Source organism: Callospermophilus lateralis, chromosome 2 (genome assembly GCF_048772815.1).
Source record: "Callospermophilus lateralis isolate mCalLat2 chromosome 2, mCalLat2.hap1, whole genome shotgun sequence".
Lineage (NCBI taxonomy): Eukaryota > Metazoa > Chordata > Mammalia > Rodentia > Sciuridae > Callospermophilus > Callospermophilus lateralis.
In genome coordinates, this window is record NC_135306.1 from 211,788,025 (window position 1) to 211,805,399 (window position 17,375).

The 17,375-nt window shown below is 57.3% G+C and overlaps 1 protein-coding gene across 3 annotated transcripts in view; it reads left to right on the plus strand.

Annotated features, from left to right (window-relative positions):
• The window catches only part of Chid1 (chitinase domain containing 1), a 34,314-nt gene that overhangs the window by 15,922 nt on the left and 1,017 nt on the right, over nt 1-17,375 (plus strand). For all 3 annotated transcript variants that reach the window (XM_076847811.1, XM_076847813.1, XM_076847812.1), the window contains 2 exons: nt 6,540-6,641; nt 7,367-7,522. In XM_076847811.1, coding sequence (XP_076703926.1) covers nt 6,540-6,641; nt 7,367-7,522 — 258 coding nt within the window. The remainder of the gene's footprint in view (nt 1-6,539; nt 6,642-7,366; nt 7,523-17,375) is intronic.

Sequence of the window (17,375 nt, forward strand, 5' to 3'; positions counted from 1 at the left end):
GATGCAGCTCCCGATGCTTGTTGCTGAACAGTGGAGGGTCCTGCCCCAGACTGAACCCTGAGTTCTTTTTATTTGGCGCCTATGGCACCCTGAGACCTCGACTCTATCTTCCACCTCACTGTGCTCGTTGAGCTAATCCGTGAGACCATGGGCAGTAAGGTGACGGGCTTTGCCTCAACGGTTCCTAGGCTGGGCCTGTATTACAGCCCAGCGTCGCCACCCATGCCGGTGAGGGGCCCATGTCTGGGGCTTGGGATCTTGTCTGCAGCTTGATCTGTGTCACTTCCTATGCTGAGTCTGTGTCTTTGAAGAGACGCACCTTGAATGTGTGACCCATGATTTCAGGATTTCCCTAGGGGTGGCAAGGATGAGGCTGTGTGGACCCATCTTGCAGACCTAGGGGTAGAAGAGGAGACCGGGGGCTGCTCAGAGTCTCCTGGTGATGGGTGACTGGGTGTGGCTGGGGTGCCACAGCCAGGGGGAGACCAGGTTGTCCTTGGTGGCTAGAGGGTCACCCATGAGAGGACACAAGAGCAACCTTTGGTGAGACACTGCCCTCTAAAGTCAGAGTGGAAATGGCTTCCCAGGGCGCCTTCTCTGCCCCAGCACCGTCACCCAAGTTCCCAGCCTTGGGCAGAGTGTAGAATGGGAGCTGAGGCCTGCTGTCTTCCCTCACTCTCATGACCAAGGCACACAGCTCCTTCATATGGCTGCATGGGGAGGGACCTGTACCCAGAGGGAGAGAGAGCCACGGGCAGTGGCTGAGAGGGGTGCCAAAACCTGTGGATAGGTGGCTCAGGAAAAGCGGGACCTCAAGCCCAGCACAGGCCTGGGAGCTGCTGGTATGGAACTTGCCTGGGTGCACTTGGGGCTATGAGGCTTTCCTTATTAAGCTGGCTGTCGCGATCCCTGGGGGAGTTTATTTATTGCCCCCGTTTGTCCTCCCCTCACCCTTGCTGAAGAGCTGTCACTGCAGTCAATGCTTTTGCCTTGCGTCTTTCTGCAGATGGACATCAGCTCCTCAGGTCCTTCACAGGCTATGCTGGGCGGGACACAGCTCTAGGAGGGAAGTCTGATGCAGCTGTGGGGAGAGGCGGCTCCCTTTCACCAAATACAGAGAAGGCAGGCTGGACTCAGAGCTGCCAGGGAGAGTCCTACTGGGGCTGCCACAGCACTGCAGACCTCCAGGGTCTATCCCTGGACCTGGGCAGCTGCTGGCAAAGGTGCTGTGCTGACCTTGAGCCCTGCCACCAAGGCAGTGTGGTCAGCCTCCACAGATGACCTGGTTTAACCGTATCCCCCCATCTGCAGGGACAGGAGGATACCATCCCCCACAGGGTCTGAGTTAGTCTCCAGCTAGTTCTGCATGTTTTAGGGTTTTGTTAGCTATTGTGACCCCTCAGCTCAGGATGCTGGTCGCAGACCAGAGGTTGGTTTCCTTCCCCACATTATTGGTGTGCCCATTCAGGAAGGTGTGCTGTAGGCTATGACCCCCCTGAAGTGGAGGATGCTCCCGGCTGAATCCTGCATCCTGCCTTGTCTCTCCAACCCCCGACCATGGTTCAGTATTGGTCCAGTGGTGGAGGGAGGGTGATGGGTGGGTGAGGTCCTTCATCTGGGGATGCTGTTGCTGGACCCCTAAGCTGCCCTGTGCAGAAGCCCCTGGTTTCCTAGCCTAGGAGGCAGGGCAAGCAGTGGGTTTTGACATGTATTGAGGCCTCTTTGAGGGCTGGTGGGCACCAGATAGAGTCATGCCAGGAATTGGGCTGGCTAAGTGAGGACCCAAGCAAGAAAGCAGGACCTGCTGTGCCAGAGGGTAGAGCAGCTGTGGCCAGCGTTGTCACCTCAGATTCCACAGGCAGCTGAAGCCTGCAAACCTTATCAGCAACAGAGTAACACTTGCATAAGAGGTGGTAACAGATGCTCCAACAGTGGTGAGACAGTAAGGAGGACCCACAGACTGCAGGGTCTGCACGGGCACATGCAAGGAGCCCATGGGCAGGTGGAGGTGCTTACTTTTCATGAAGCCCTGGGGAGACTACTGCTCACACCTAGCAAGGCACCATGTATCTTATGCGTGTGGCACAGGCCAGGCAGGCTCTAGGGTTCATACCCCCAAGGTGGGGCCGAGCAGAGTCTGGCACACATGGAGGTGGTCCTCAGCCACTCGCTGTCTGGTGGCCCCATTGTAGCACATGCACAGATGCACAGAGCCTTTGTGGCTGTGACACTCTTCTCAGAAAGGAGACCTGGCGTGTAGGGCTGTGGCAGGTTCCCAGGGACCTGTGCAGCCAAAGCCCTCTGACAGTCACCCGACATTTGTCTCCACTTGGCTGCCACAGCAAAGCACCACAGACAGGGACCCATTCGACCAGACATTCAATGTCTCAGTTCCAGAAGTTGGAAGTCAGATCAGGGTGCCAGCAGGGCTGTGCACTGGGAGGGCCTCTCCCTGAGTTGTGGATGGCACCTTCTTGAGTCTCTTCTGATGGCACCCTTCATAGTGCTGCCATCATTGCCACCCTGAGGCCCCATCTCCAGATGCTGTCCTGTTGAGGGTCAGGGTTTTACATGAGGATGTGGGGACACAAATGCCTGGCCAGTGGCGATTCTGTCAGCTCACATTAAAGAAAGGCCTCCATGTGTGGAAGGGGAGTCCTTCTGGCCAGGAGGGATCTGGCAATGGCTGCCCCAGTTCTCTACAGGCCCTGCCCCACACAGCTCCAGGCCTACACCCACCACACCTGGCGGACAGAAGGTCTTCTTAGTCCCTGAGGCTAGTGCCCATGGCGTCATAGTCCCTGAGGCCGGTTGGTAGTGGTAGCAGTGAGAAGTGGGCTCCAGAGCTGCTCTGCTTGTGCACCAGCCCCTAGAGGGAGGGGTCCTGGCTTCTGCCAGCTGTATCCCTCCCCTACAGCCTTGGCTGTGAGCTGCTGCTTCTAGGAGCAGAGCTGGACTCAGCAGAAGATGTGGCTACCTGAGGGTGGGGGCAATATGCTGCCCAGAGGGCCAGACCACAGTGGCCACCTAGGCCACAAGACAGGGACAGCTTTTTCTACTTGAAGACACCTTCCATCTCTGGTCCTGGTTTGACATGTCTGAGGAAAGGCAGCTTCCACAGGGTCACATATACTCCCCCCATCCCGCCCGCTGCCAGTTGGACTTGCTTCCCCCTGGGGCAGGGCCTCTTGACTGGCTCTCCGTTCTCAGGGCTTCAGGGCTCCTCACACTTTTGACCTTAGCTTCTATGTCTCCCCACCCCAAGCCATGTTCTGGTGACCTAGTTGAGGGCAGCTGCTGTGGCAGCCTTGCCCTAGAAAGTGTAAGCTGGAAGTTCAGCTGGCAGTGGACACAAGATGCTGGAAACTAGAACCCACGGGTGTCCTACTCAAGGCAGCCTCCCAGTGCCCAGCTTGGCAGGCAGCAGTCCTAGACCAAGGCAGGGAGGGCTCAGCAGATACACAGCCTCTCAGGTGTCACTCCTGCTACTTCACATCCCTCGCTGGTTGGTCCCTATGGGCAGCAGAGGCCTCTGTGAGGCTGGCCTGGCCCACCCATGCCCACCAGTGGAATTGCCCTGGCCCCAGGCAGGAGCACATGCTCCAGACCTTTCAGGGCAAGCCTGGCCTACTACTGCAGGTGGCTATGTGAGTGGGATCAGGGTGCAGGCCCCCAACCCAGAAAGCCTGCTTGATGCCTGGGCCCCACCAGGGTCTTCTGGAGGCCAGACAAGGGGCAGGGCCAGAGTTTGCCTAGAGGGCAGCAGTACCTGGCCTAGCTGCACTAGCCGTTCTCCTCTGCAGCCCTGTGGGCTTCTAGCCTGGGGTGCAGGCTGCCTTCAGCCTGACCATACCAGGGCAGGGATTCATCTGGGACCCTCCAGGCAGAATTTGTGCCACATCCCTTGGTTAGGCATAAACATCACAGCAGCTTCATTCTCCCATCCGAAGGGGCCTGCTTGTCTCCATTGTGGATGCCCAGGACATGGGTAACACTGCTGTACAGCTGCAGAGACCCCTATGTTCTCTCCTAGCATTGCAGGGGCTGTTTCAGAACCCTGTGTGGGGTTTTGTAGGGTGTAGCTTCTCTGCCCAGAGCCTTGCAGTGCCTGGTAGCTCCTGCCTGCCCACATGGCTCTCACTGCACCTCACTTAGCCTCTAGCTTCCTGCAGTCTCTCGTGGATAGCTCCACCCCTGATGCCCCAAGGGCTTGGGCAGGATTCAGGGACTAGGCTCCAAGCAACCAGCCAGGTCACAGGTGTGTTGGCCGTGGGCACTCACTGAGGGCCTGCAGGCTCCCAGGATCCCCCAGTTTGAGGGTGCCTCTTTCTGTCAAAGAAAAGGACAGATAAGAACGAAAACCCTGTACGAAACACCCCATCTCTGTCCACCCCAGCACTAACACGTGGCATTAGCATGCTGGCTTAAGATCTGTCTTTTTCCAAAAGTAAGGAAGTTTTTAAAGAGAAGCCGAGGCTCTGTCCTTCCCTCCCCTGCAGTGCACTGGCTGCCATGGGTCTGCACCGTCAGCCTTGGGTGTCAACATTCGCTCTTCCCATCCTCTCCCCAGTTCACATGCCTCAGTGTGGAGTGGCTGTAGGCTATGGCTTGGCACCACTGGGTTGTCACTGGGCCAGGCAGGAGAGACAGCCCAGAAGACACTGGTTGTGGTGAACTAGGTCAGGAAGGAGCCAGTGCCTGAGGGAGGTGCTGCTGTCCAGAGATGAGAGAAGGCCAGAAGGGCAGAATGGATGGATGAGTGGTCTGATACCAGCCCTCAGGAGGCAGAGGTGCCTCCACCGGCACCTGGGCCACTAGTGCCTTGTCCACACAGCATTTGGGCCCACTGGCCACCTGCTCAGGCACCCCCTCCTGAGCTAGGCTGGACATATTCCCACAGGGCCTTGCCCTCTCCTGCAAGCCAGGCATTTGTGCCTCCTGTTTCCCTGCTGAGCTCCAGTGAGGGCCTTGGAAGCTGGGCAGCTCCAGATGGCTTGGTGCAGAGCTGGGGGTAGGCGGTGCTCCTGTTGCCCTGTCTTGGATGGTCCCAGCCCTCTGCAGTAGTGCTTAACTCAGTTTGTCCCTCTGTGAGGTCTCTGTCCCAGGATCCCTGCTTTTCCTACTCCACATCCATCGTTCTTAGCTCCATCATGTCCTCAGTGGTATTTTGGTCATCCCTCATCCATTATCCCTTGCTGTGGTCTGCATGTCCATCTCATGAGTCACAGTATTCCTGGTAAGGCAGGAGGTATCCCAGAGCAGGGACATAGCCACTGCTGCCCTTCCTCTGTCCATCCACCTGAGCTCTGGGCTTTTCAGAAGCAATGTGAAGGGCAGAAGGGATCTCCCAACATACTGTCTCCCACTCCTCGGCTCTTATTAGAGTGTCACTTCCAAGGAATAACCAGCCAGTAAAAATATGCCCTATGTGCCTGAGCAGGTGAACAAAAGTGCCCTGTGTGAGGCAAGCAGGGCCTGGGGGGGCAGCTGGGCCTCCCTTCCTGTGTCCCTGTTCAGTGCAGCTGGCCTGGGCTCTGGCTGTCAGCCAGGCTTCTCCCTGTCTGGCCCTGCCCAGCTGAGCAGGGGAGGAGTCAGAGACAAAATGCCTCAGATACTTCTGTGACATGAGATGGGACAGGGGGACATGCCTTTCTTCACAAGCAGGGTTAGGAAGAGTGGATGCTCCTAGGTTCCTAAGTGAGCGTCCTACCTGGGTAGGAGCCTTCACATGGGGAAAGCTTTTTCTGGAGCCAAAGGCTGTTTCTGTGCATCCTCAGAGCCTGTTGTCTGGAGGGCTCTAGGGAATGTTTGAGCTGCTGTCCCTTCTGCTGGGGCTGCACTGGGCCTGTGAGCAGGCCGCCCTCTGGGTCCACCCTGGCACTTGGGTGACCATGTCTAAGGTCCCCACCATGAGACCACCTCTGGGCTGGGGATACCTGGGCACTGGCCAGCTGGATTTGGGCTTATGCAGGAACATTGAGCAGCCCAGCGTTCTTCAGAGAAGAGGCAGTGTCTTGTTTACTCACCTTGCTAGGGGGAGCAGAGAGCCTGGGGTGTGGCTGAGTTTAGAGGCAGATGGACCCTTGGGATTGGGAGCAGGGTCAGGAGGAGCCAACAGCTGAAGTGCATAGCAGACTGTGGTTACAGGAACCTGTAAGGGTGAGCATCCCTCGCTGGTTGGTCCCTATGGGCAGCAGAGGCCTCTGTGAGGCTGGCCTGGCCCACCCATGCCCACCAGTGGAATTGTCCTGGAACTCAGCATCTGGAACTGCCCAGCCCCTGCCCCTCTTCCTCTGAGCCTTCCAAGGGCAAGGAGAGCTGGACATCTCTGCTGTCTCTGAAGTATGACCCTGGCCATGCAGCAGGCCATCCCTGTCTTCAGAGGAAACTGACCCCCATATGGCAGGGATGGAGGGGTGTGGGCTAGGAGCCCCTATATCCAACTTGCTCTGACTCTGGCTGGGCCCAGAAAGCAGCTAAGGAGAGGCTGGCTGATGGGCTGTGTGTGGTGGCCAAGGTAGCATGCTCTCTCATTCCAGGACCGACCAGCTGGGCATGTTTACCCACAAGGAGTTTGAGCAGCTGGCCCCGGTGTTGGATGGCTTCAGCCTCATGACCTACGATTACTCCACGTCGCAGCAGTAAGTGTGGCCTTGTGGTGCTGCGGGCACAACCAGGTCTCTGAAGCTGCAGGCCCACTCCTGGCCTCCCAGGCAGGCACCCTCCTGCTATGGGGCCTGCTGCTTAGCATGTCCATACCCAGGAGAGGTGACCTGTGGGGGGTCCTGTCTGGGGTGGAATAGGCATGGCCTTGCTCTTGCCTCTGTCCTCAGACCTTTGCCTGAGCCACCTGGCTCTTGGAAGACCATGTGAAGTAGCAGGAGTGACACCTGAGAGGCTGTGTATCTGCTGAGCCCTCCCTGCCTTGGTCTAGGACTGCTGTCTGCCAAGCTGGGCACTGGGAGGCTGCCTTGGGTAGGACACCCATGGGTTCTAGTGGAGGGGTCCAGAGCCATTTTGCCATGGTCCTCTACAGCAGGGTCCGTCATTCCTGGTTCTTTCTGGTTTTTGTTTGGTACTAGGGATTGCACCCAGGGGTGCTCTACCACTGAGCTACCAGCCCTTTTCTTATTTCTTATCTTGAGACAGATTTTCGCTAAATTGCCCAGGCTGGCTTTGTGCTTGTGATCCTCCTATCTCAGCCTCCTGGTTGCTGGGATCATAGGTGTGTGCCACTACACCCAGCTTCTTCCCTACTCTTGAGGGGCATGGGCCACAGTAAAGGGAGGATGCACTCCAAGTGGACAGCCCTGGGTCAGGTTCAAGGCTTCCTGCCTGCACTGGAACTCTCCCTGTCACCCTGCAGGCCTGGCCCTAACGCCCCGCTGTCCTGGGTTCGAGCCTGCGTCCAGGCTCTGGACCCCAAGTCCAAGTGGCGGAGCAAGATTCTCCTGGGGCTTAACTTCTATGGCATGGACTACGCAGCCTCCAAGGATGCCCGTGAGCCTGTCATTGGGGCCAGGTAAGCTCAGGACCCTCCTCACCACATACAGGATGTCACCAATCACCAGTGGTGTGGGGTTGGAGAGGGTGGGGACTCTGGCCCCTTGGGCTCATGGGCTCTGGGGCTGATGATGTAGGAATCCTTGCACCTCAGCTACTGCCAGGGGTGGCTACCACCTTGATGCAGTAGCCTGGGGATGCAGCCACACTGCTGTCCCTGAGTGTGTTGACCTCTCCTGACCTCAGGAGTGGGAGTGTAGGCCAAGGCTGCTAGTGTATGTGTGAAGGGCTGTCATCTGGCCTGTGCCACATGGACGAGGAAGACCTGCTCCTTTTCTGTCACTTCCTTCTCTGAGGGTCTCCAGTGTCTGCTGTTGTGTGGTTCTGCTAGTGTGGAGCCCAGTTCTGTCCGTCCTGGAATCCATTGCCCCTGTCTCCCCTGCGCCTCCCTGTTCTTGTGGCCCCTTACTGCCATCAGGTTCAGCAGCTGCCACTGGGTTTTTGTTTTGTTTTTTTAATCATGTAATTTTATTTAGACTTATTTTCTTTTTTTGCCACTGGGTTTTGAGCCACATGGTCCTTCTTGTCCGGGTGCTTCTTGTACTTCATCTCCACTGTGCTCCCTTGGGTCCGTGCACACATGCTGCTTGTCACATGTGGAAGGTCTCGTGGTTCCTTCAGCTCTCTGGACCTCCCTTTGGCTCCTGACCTCAGGCACCGCCAGCGGGTGCTTGTGTCAGGGTGGTCCAGCCCAGCCGCAGCTCCTGGGCCTGGATCCACTTCTGGGGTTCTTGTTTCGTTTCGGTTGCTCCTCCTTGCTGTGTTGCACTGGTGGCACAGACTGCTGGTGACTTCTTTTGCCAGGCCCATTGCCTTCAGCGCTTTCTTTCATCTCACAGGCTGTAGTTCCCATGTGTCAGGGTTTGGGTCTCATTTTACATCCTCTGGGCCTCTGCTAAACTTGTGCTTGTGTGGGATTCTGTTGTGATGACAGCCGGTGTCCTCCTCTGCTGATCCTGATGTTGGGTCAGCTCTGATCAGCCTGCACATGACCATCTCCTTGGTCAGGGGCCTGGGGTGCAGCCCTGTGGACCCGGAGTTGGACTGGGTACCAGATGTCGCAGATGTTGCCTCTGGGAGCCGGGTGTTTGAGTGCTCCTGTGAGTCTTTGTGTTTGTTCTGGAAACAGTTTGGCTGTGTGGAGCTCATTTAAGCCACCCACGTTCCTAGTGGCTCCTTCCCTGAGGATGGTTGGTGTCTGGAGACAGGTGTGGTGTCACTGCTTACTGGGACTCTCTGCAGGGTTCCCAGGCCTGCTCTGTGAGGGCAGGGCATGTGTTACCCAGGGCAGTGAGCAGAGGCCAGGCCATCACCCTGCCTTGAATGCTGAGGTCCTGGCTGGGCCCTTGCTTTGGTGTTTCCCTCCAGCTGGGATCAGGGGTCAGCCAGTGGTGGGACTCCCAGGTTCAGGGCATGGCAGCAGTCAGTAGAGGAGGCAGGACACCTCTCTGCCGTCTTCTGTTCCTGCTTGGAGGAGGAATGCTTGTTAGGACCACCTCACTCCCATCTCCCCTGTTGGTCCCTCTGTGGTGGGCTGTCAGGGTGGATTGTGCTCCAAGGCAGTGGTGGGAAGGGGTGGTCCCACTGGGGGGCTTTTTCCCCTTCTAAACCCACACTCCCCTGTGTCCACAGGTTGGCCCTAGGGTCTGGGGTCCGGCACAGGCCTAAGCCGACTGCTGTTCTCCTGACCCCTGGGGTCTATTCTGTATCACTGAACTTGGCCAGACTCTGTAGACAGGGCAGGGCAGGCCACTGGCTGAGAAGGGCCTCGGCAGATGGCACTGGAACAGGAGATTGGGCAGCAGCCTGAGGCCCAGTGGCCCCGCACCTACCATTTGCAGCAGGATGGAGAGAGGTCAGCCTCATAGCTGTGTCCTGTGCTGGAAGACGTGAATTTGCTGCACCGTGAGGGCTCCTCCGATTCCTCCCAGGACACCCCTAGGGCAGGCTGGTGCTGAGGTGGATCCCTGTCCCCCTCTGTCTTCTTTCTGATCAGTGTGCTCTGTGTGTGTGTGCCAGGCCCTGGCATCTTCAGGAAGCCCAACCACAACACCTGCTGTGTGGGCACTTCCTCCTGCTGGGCAGGGAGTACCAGCTGCCCAGACATCCTCAGTGGACTAGCCACGAGTTTCTTCCTGGGCCTGCCAGGCTTCTCCTTGGGTGGGGCTTTGAAAGGAGGCGAGGTGTTGGCCTCGAGCTGCCATCTCTGTCCACTTGGGCTGGCATCTCCCGTTCCACTGAAGTCAGTGTTCTCACCCTCTGGGGTCTGGGGTCCAGGTGCTGCAGGCTGGCTTCTCCCAAGGCCTCTCTCCTCCCTGTCCATCAGTGTCTCCTCCCTGTGTTTTCACGTGGTCCTCTGCACATCCATCCTGACGGCCTCTCCTTTTTCATTTTGATGGTACTGGGCATTGAACCAGGCCTTGCTGCCCTGAGCCCACACCACTGAGCTGTACACCAGACTGACTTCCTCTTGGAAGGACAGTCCCATTGGATCAAGATCCATCCTGATGGCCTGCTTTTAACTTAATCACCTCTTAAATGTTGTCTTTCCAACTGTGGATGAATTCTGAGGTAGGAGTAACCTCACAGACTCAAGAATATGAACTTGGAGGCATACGCTTGGCCCGAAATGCCACCTGAGGGTGAAGAGATGATCCAGGGAGACGGACGGCCCAGCAGGAGCCGCTGGAGAGGGTTGTTACAGCCATCCTACCAGCTGATGGGATGACACAGGGCACCCAGTCTGCTCAGATCACAGAAGGCATTGGTGGCTTCCTCTGGACAGTACCTGCCCTTGATTGTTGTGAGAAGGGCTGGGGGCTTTGGAGGTTAGAAATTCTGACCACAGGTGTATGCGTGAGTGTGGACACCCAGGGCTGTGTGCATGGGTGTGTATGCACATACACAAGGATGCCCTCAGTCCTCCTGGCTTTGTGGAGGTTGGGAGGGAGGGTGCTGTCTTCAGTCCCCAACCCAAAGTGCCCCTTACTAATGACCTCTGGGCCTAGGTCGTGCAGAGTGGTGGTCTAGGCATTGGGCAGTTGCTGGCCTGGACTTGGGCCCACTCAAGGGGAGCAGGTGGGCTGGGAGACTGGAAGGATGCTTTGGTCAGGGCAGCAGCACATGTGCCAGCTCAGTAAAGTGCTTCCTGCAACTATGGGATAAATGACCAGCTCAGGAGACGTGTCCTCATGTTCTCCTTTGTGACTACAGGGCCAGGCAGAGTGCTGATGCTGCCCAGCTGCAACTCCCCTAAAGGACACCTTGCAGAAGGTGTGCCCCCACTTCAGTCTTGGCCTGTGCATCAGTCCTGCAGAGAAGGCTTCAGGGGACACAGGCAGATACGGCAGGCACTGCTGCCTGCAGGCGTTGGGAACCTGACCACCGCCAGGAGCCCCTTTCGTGGGAGTTTCCTGGCTCACTGCTGGAGCCCCCTCTGAGTCCCCTCTAAGGACGCCACAGGTCTAAGGAGAATGTTCTTCCTCACCTCTGCATGGCCTATTACCACCCGCGCCATTGCCCACACCTCCTCCCTTTTGTCCTTCCAGGCCCTCATGGTCTTGTTCCAGCCTGGTGGCATCCCCTCAACAGATCAGCCCAAGGACTCATTGGCTGTTTAGTGCACAGGGTCAGACAGACCTCCTGTCCTGGGGGGTCCTCCTCTCCGGCCCCCACAGCTGGGCTTGCTCCTCCCCCTGCCCTTCTGGAGCAGCTGCACAGCCTGGCACCCCCTCTGGCTCCTGTCTAGCTCTGGTGGCTGCAGTGCTATACCAGCTCGGAGCCTTCCCTCCCCTCTGTCCTCTCCTGCTGCTGGCACCAAGACCCAGTTCCTCAGTGAAGTCCCCCTTGTCCACTGCAGTAGCCCAGGCAGGGCAGGGAGACATCTTTAGCCCACCCTCCTCCCTGCAAGGCCAAGTACTGTCTAGCAACATTGCTCACCAGGCCCCCACCCAGGCGTGACTTTCCCAGAGTGGAAAGCCCTTCATCCGGCCTCTGTCACCTTCCTTCAAGATGTCTGTAGATAGGCACTGTGGTACATGCCCGTAATCCCAGCAGCCTCAGCAACTTAATGTGACTTTGTCTCTAGATAAAATATAAAAAGGACTGGGGACGTGGTTAAGCGTCCCTGTGTTCAGTCCCTGGCTAGGAAAAAAAAAAAAAGAAAGAATGTCTGCAAGGCAGATAGCAGGACGAGACAAATCCAGTGCATGTGACTCAGTGGATCTGGGCGTTTCTTCTTCCCATTCTTGCTGGTCTTTTACTCTGAGAACGTTCAACCATAAAAGTCTTGGACACGTGACAGATTCCCCCACTGCCTCCCAGGAGCTCACCCCCTCCTCCTGTGGGTGCTGAAGTATCTCAGCCTGCCTTGTTCCTGGGCTTCTACACATTCTACTTACTGTGTCCTCCCAAAGCCAGTGATGTGGATGAGATGCCCTCCACACCGTTCCCTCAGTGTTTGTAGCCCATGAGTGGACGTTCTGGGCTTAGTTGGCCTCCTCTAACCAGTTAGAGGCCTTGGGCATGTCCTTTGCCAGACAGGTGGTGGGTTGGGCCAGTCATCATGCATCTGTGGGTGTCCCTTAGGTCATCCCATCTCTGTAGCAGGACAGTGAGCCATGGGGTTTCCTCTTGGGATATTGCTGAACCTCACACTTCAGACATGAGGACTTGGCTTCTGCTAAGAAGGGCTGTCAGGCCTGAGGAGTTGTTTAAACCTGTGAAACCAAGGGCATCTGAACCAAGGTTTTGCACTCTACAGGGTGAGATTGGGGTGTGGCTGTTGTTGGCCCCCTCCCCCTGGGAGAAGACCTGGGCCTGTGAATGGGGAGGGTCTCAACAGCACCCATCAGCAGCTCTGGGCTGGCTCCAGAGTCCTGTGCTCACTCCTAAGCCTAAACAGGCCCTGGACGAGGGTGGGTAGTAGGACTCTTCCACAAGGCATCCTCAGGCCCAGCCCTGCAGGCTCAGGTAGTGGTCACCCACTGCCATCACTCTATCCACAGGCCTTCGTGCAGCCTGGCTCTTGTTGACAGGACTCACAAGTGACCCCAGTGCCAGCCTCAGCTGTGGGTGGACAGTTGATGGGAGTTGGTAACCCAGCAGACTGCTCTGTACACTGGTTTCCAGCTCTGATGTGGCACAGCAGTGCCATGCACCCCTGTGCACCCTACTCAGCAGCCAGACCTGCCCTGCCTGACCCTCCCAGTCATAGTGAGCAAGTGAGCAATGGTGCTTCTCCTATTTCCTTCCAGTGTACCCTCATTTACTGCCCATCTGCAGTGGACTCCCCTGAGACTTTTGCATGGGTTGGGGAGCCCATTGCAGGTAGGGCCCTGTTGGCGACTAGAATTTTCCATGGACCCTCTTTACCTGATTTCCTCCAGGCAGGAGCTGGGGACCAGGAGTCATAAGTCACAACCTTCCACAGTGGGCAGCAGCCTTCCCCCTTGGGCCAGTCCTTTTGATGGAGGCAAATCCAGATGGGAGAGGTCAACAGAAACAGGCAGAGGCAGTTGTGGGGGAGGGCCATCTCTCTCTAGAGGGCAGGGAGGGGATATGGCACATGTCTGCTCAAGGACCAGTCCCCTACCCAAACAGCTCACCAGGAGGCAGCCCACAGCCCCTCCATACAGGGGACAGCCAGATGTGAGGCATGGACGAGTCTCATCAACATGAGTCCCCCAATTCTTTGAGAATTAAGTGGCCTCTTGGTAATAGTCCAGGCAGCCTCTCAGATGATCTGCCATCCTGTCTTGGCCTCCAGCTTGGCTCCAGGGCCCTCCCAGGGTATCAGGGTCAGCTGTCTGGCCATCTGCTTGACCATAGAGCCAGGAGCCACGCTGGGGCAATTGGCCAGCTCTTTCATGCCAGCAGCCGTGACTGTGGTCAGAGCTCCTGGGGGAGCCCTGGTCATTCCCTATCTTCCTCCATGAGAATCCATGTCCCCCAGGAGTGGGTCTGGTGCCAGTTTGTATATCTCCTGCTGCCAAGTGCCCCACACTACCCTGGTGGGCTGAGATGTCTCCCACTGTCCAAGGCTCGGCCTGGCTCCCACCAGGCCCAGGTGCAGTGTAGGGTGGCTGGCAGCACCAGGGTCCATCCTACCACACAGGTGCTGTCTCCTCCCACAGGGGCTGTGTGTTCTGAGCTGGGAATGTCCCTGAGGGGTCACTCCCTGTAGGTTACTGTCCCTCACAGAAGAAACAGGGTCAGGTGTCCCTGCCTGTCCCTATGTTTGGCTGACTCAGCATAGCCAGATTGGTGACATCACCATACCCACAGGTTCTCAGGCCCTTCCTGGACGGCTGTCCACTCACCCCTGCCCCAAGGAAGGTGCACCTAGGTGGGGTAGTCCTCTACCCCTTGGATATGGAGCTGTTTCCCAGTGGTGAGCCAGCTGGCTGGGAAGTGTGGCATCCTCCGGGCAGCCTTGCTGATGCCCACCTCACAGGGAGAAGTCAGCCGTTACTTCATGATCCCGTGGAAGCCAGCAGGCCCAGGCAGTCGTTGAGAGGGGCAGCCCTAAGGAAGTACCACCTGGCTCCCCTCTATCCACCATGTCCCCAGGCAGGTTTCCTTGTAGGTATCTGGTAACCATTTCCATCCTGGGCAAGAAGTTTCTACCACTGGTGTGGGTTCTGCTCCTGGGTATAGGTGCGGGGGGCATGTGGCTTTCATTCTGCCCCCTCCCACCTGGCCCAGGGGAGTCTTCAACCATGGCCTGCTGAGATCCTGATGCCACCCTGAACCCTCCTTGCTCAGCCTGAGCTGGCCTTGCATGTGGGCATGATGTCCCACTACATCCTGGTCAGTCATCTTGCTTCTTGGCTTCTGTCTTTCTCCTGGGAAGATCCAAAGAGAAAACCACCTGTTGCCCACCAGCTCCACGTGGACAGCCATGGTGCTGGCCTCATCAAGGCCTCCTTTGAGCAGAATCTCATCACCAAGAAGGGATGCCTGTCTTAGTGGATGACCAGGGCTCCCACTGGACCAAGGCCATGGAGTTGGCCCCAGCCAGTTTTAGGGCATTGGAGATGTCTGGCCCTGCCCTACTGGGGCACTCCCAGCCCTTTTCCATTGGTGCAGTCCTGGTGGCCTGTCAAGCAGCAGGTCAGCCCTCAGTGGGTCTGGTGCCAGTTTGTATACCTCCTGTAGGTCTGTATATCTCAAGCAGCAGGTCAGCCTTCCACTTCTGTGGGATAGAGATTGCTTAGACCCCGCTTGGCTAGGAAGGGTTGGGGCCGCCATTTCAGCTGGTGTGTGGACTTGCAGCCCAGAGCCGTGCTCCTGCTACAGGCTCCGCCATGGGAGGCCCAGGACTCTGCTGTGGATCTGGTCCTGGGTGGTCGTCCACTGCCCCAGGCTGGTTTCCGTGTCTTCTGTCTGCCTGCAGACCGAGGAGGAATCCCTAAGCTCCGGGCTGAGCCCTCTGTCCATGGTCCTGCCTTCCCTTCCTGCAGAGCTTTCTCCAGTAGTTCCATAAGCTGGTCTCCATGGAGATACCCAGGTCATGGGGGGCCCAAGCATGTCTTTCTCCCTGGACATGTAGGGTGTCATCTTTGTCCCTGGTGATCGCTGAGGGCCGCTGGCCTGTCTAGATAGTTTTTCTGGGAATAAGATCTGTTTGACACTCCTCACCCTTTGAATGCAAGGTCTGTAACTTAGGGAGAGTGTAATCCAAGTGCATAACTTCCCCTTTTGGAAGTGTGCAGTTTTGGGGTGCTCAGTACATCCCAGGGCTGTGCAACCCCTACCACCATCCAGTTCCTGAAGGCTTCCTCACCCCAGCCTGCCACTGTCTAACCTGTATCCTGTGGGCTTGCCTGTTTCGGACATTGTCCACGAGTGGACACAACATGTGACTGAGGCCTTTGGTTGTAGTTTAGGGAAATGCTCAACCCTCACTTCTTTTGTGTCTGAGTTGGGCCATGCTGTGTTGCTCAGGCTGGCCTCTGACTCCTGGGCTCCAGCAGCCCTCCTACCTCAGCCTCTGAGTACTGGGTCCCACTGTACCCAGCTTGCTTCTTAGATATCTATGTCCCTTTACTCTTCCCTTCTTGTGGGCTTCCAGTGATGCCCATCAGAGTTTCTCACCCCTGTCCTCTGGGCATCTTTTTCCTCTTTTTTTGCATCCTCCATCCATCCGCTCCTTCCTTCCAGGCAGGCCTTTCACCCAGCATGCCTGGCTTCCCCCACCCCCCTCGCTGTGGCCAGGCCAGCACCTGTTGCCTCCCAAAGGCATGTGTGACCCTTTATGTTCCTCTTAGGAGCCTGGCCCATCAGGTGGGGCTCATCTTCCATGCTGACCATGCTCTTCAGGGGTCTCATGTGAACAAGACCCCAAGCCCAGACCTTGCTGATGCAGTGTTGGGGCAGGGGTGCCCTGGCTCAGGAACCACAAGTCTGGATGGCCCCTGCTCCAGGCATCTTCCTGCAGCCCTCTTGGAGTGTTTTTCTACTGTGACCTCCTGATAGGAGGAACCTAGTGCTCCCAGGGGTCCTGGCTGCCCACTCACCTCCTCCAGGGGGTAGCAGATCTTGCGAGGGTGGCCACAGAGGCCCCCAAGAGGAGCAGTATGTGGCCACAGCTCTGCACAGGCATGAGAGCCACCTGTCCTTCAGTGACCTCACACATCCCAGATTCCTCCCTCTGAGCCATCTAGGAGACATAGATCAAAGGCAGTCAGCTGTATCAGTGCTTTCGTGGTATTGTAATTAAGGGGGTGGGGGCAGAAATGAGGCAGGCAGAGCTGTGTGCTGGGCCCAGGTTGCGCCTGCTACAGCTCATGGGAGCAGACCCTCAAACCCCTCAACTCCCCTGGCACCCCATCCCCCCAGTGGCTGCTAGACATTGTCGGGGCCTGAACTAGAGGGGATTCCAGAAAGGTCAGTGAGAAGCAGAAAGGCCCGGTGTTGCACAGACTGAGTAAAAAGTGCCCACAGGTGCAGTGGCACATGCACCAGTCGTCCTGGCTACTCAGGAGGCTGGGGCAGGAGGACCACAAGTTCAAGAGCTGCAGGTATAACCCAGTGGTGAAACACTCTGGGCTCAGTCCTCAGATAAACAACAGTGAGTGTCCACAGCCGTGGTGCTTGTGCCACCAGGCAGGATGACCTTCTGGAGGAAGGGGGAGCTCTGGCTACAGGCACTTGGAGGAGGTTCAGTTTGGGTCTGGGAGGCTGTGGTACGTCAGTGGTCTGGTCCCACCCATACTCTGTACCCACCCTTCCCAGTGTTTGTCCCATGTCTTGCTGGGGCCTGGGAGGCGTCTAAGCCACACCCTGCCAGGCTCTGGCATCAGAGCACTGCTGCACAAGATGACAGCTCCTGTGGTCTGGAAGAGTCCCTGGAGGCTAGCAAGCCTCCCCGTCGGAGCCTCAGGGTCACAAGGCAGCCCCTGTGCTGGCCAACCCCAGATCCTGCAGATGTCTGCTCCCCATAGCCCAAGGCATGGGCTCCTCCCTCGGCTGCAGCCCAGGTAGGTGCCCTGTGCAGTGTCCTCACACAGCAAGCACTGATCTTGCCATCTGGGCCAGAGAGGGTCCTCCTCCTGCACAGACTACCAACTTCAGAGACGAGAAGCTTCCAGAGCCATCTGTTCCTGGTGCTGGTGGCCCACAGCCTTGTGGGCTACCTGCCCTGTTTTGAGGGTGCAGTATGGGCTAGACTGTGACTCAGATCCTCCACCAGCTTCTAGAAGCCCTCATCCTGGCCCCACACCTCGGGAGCAGCCTTCACAGTGTGGGTAGAGACATTGGTCTTCAAACCACTGGCTTCTGATGCTCTGAGGGCCTGCTTTCTCTGGATA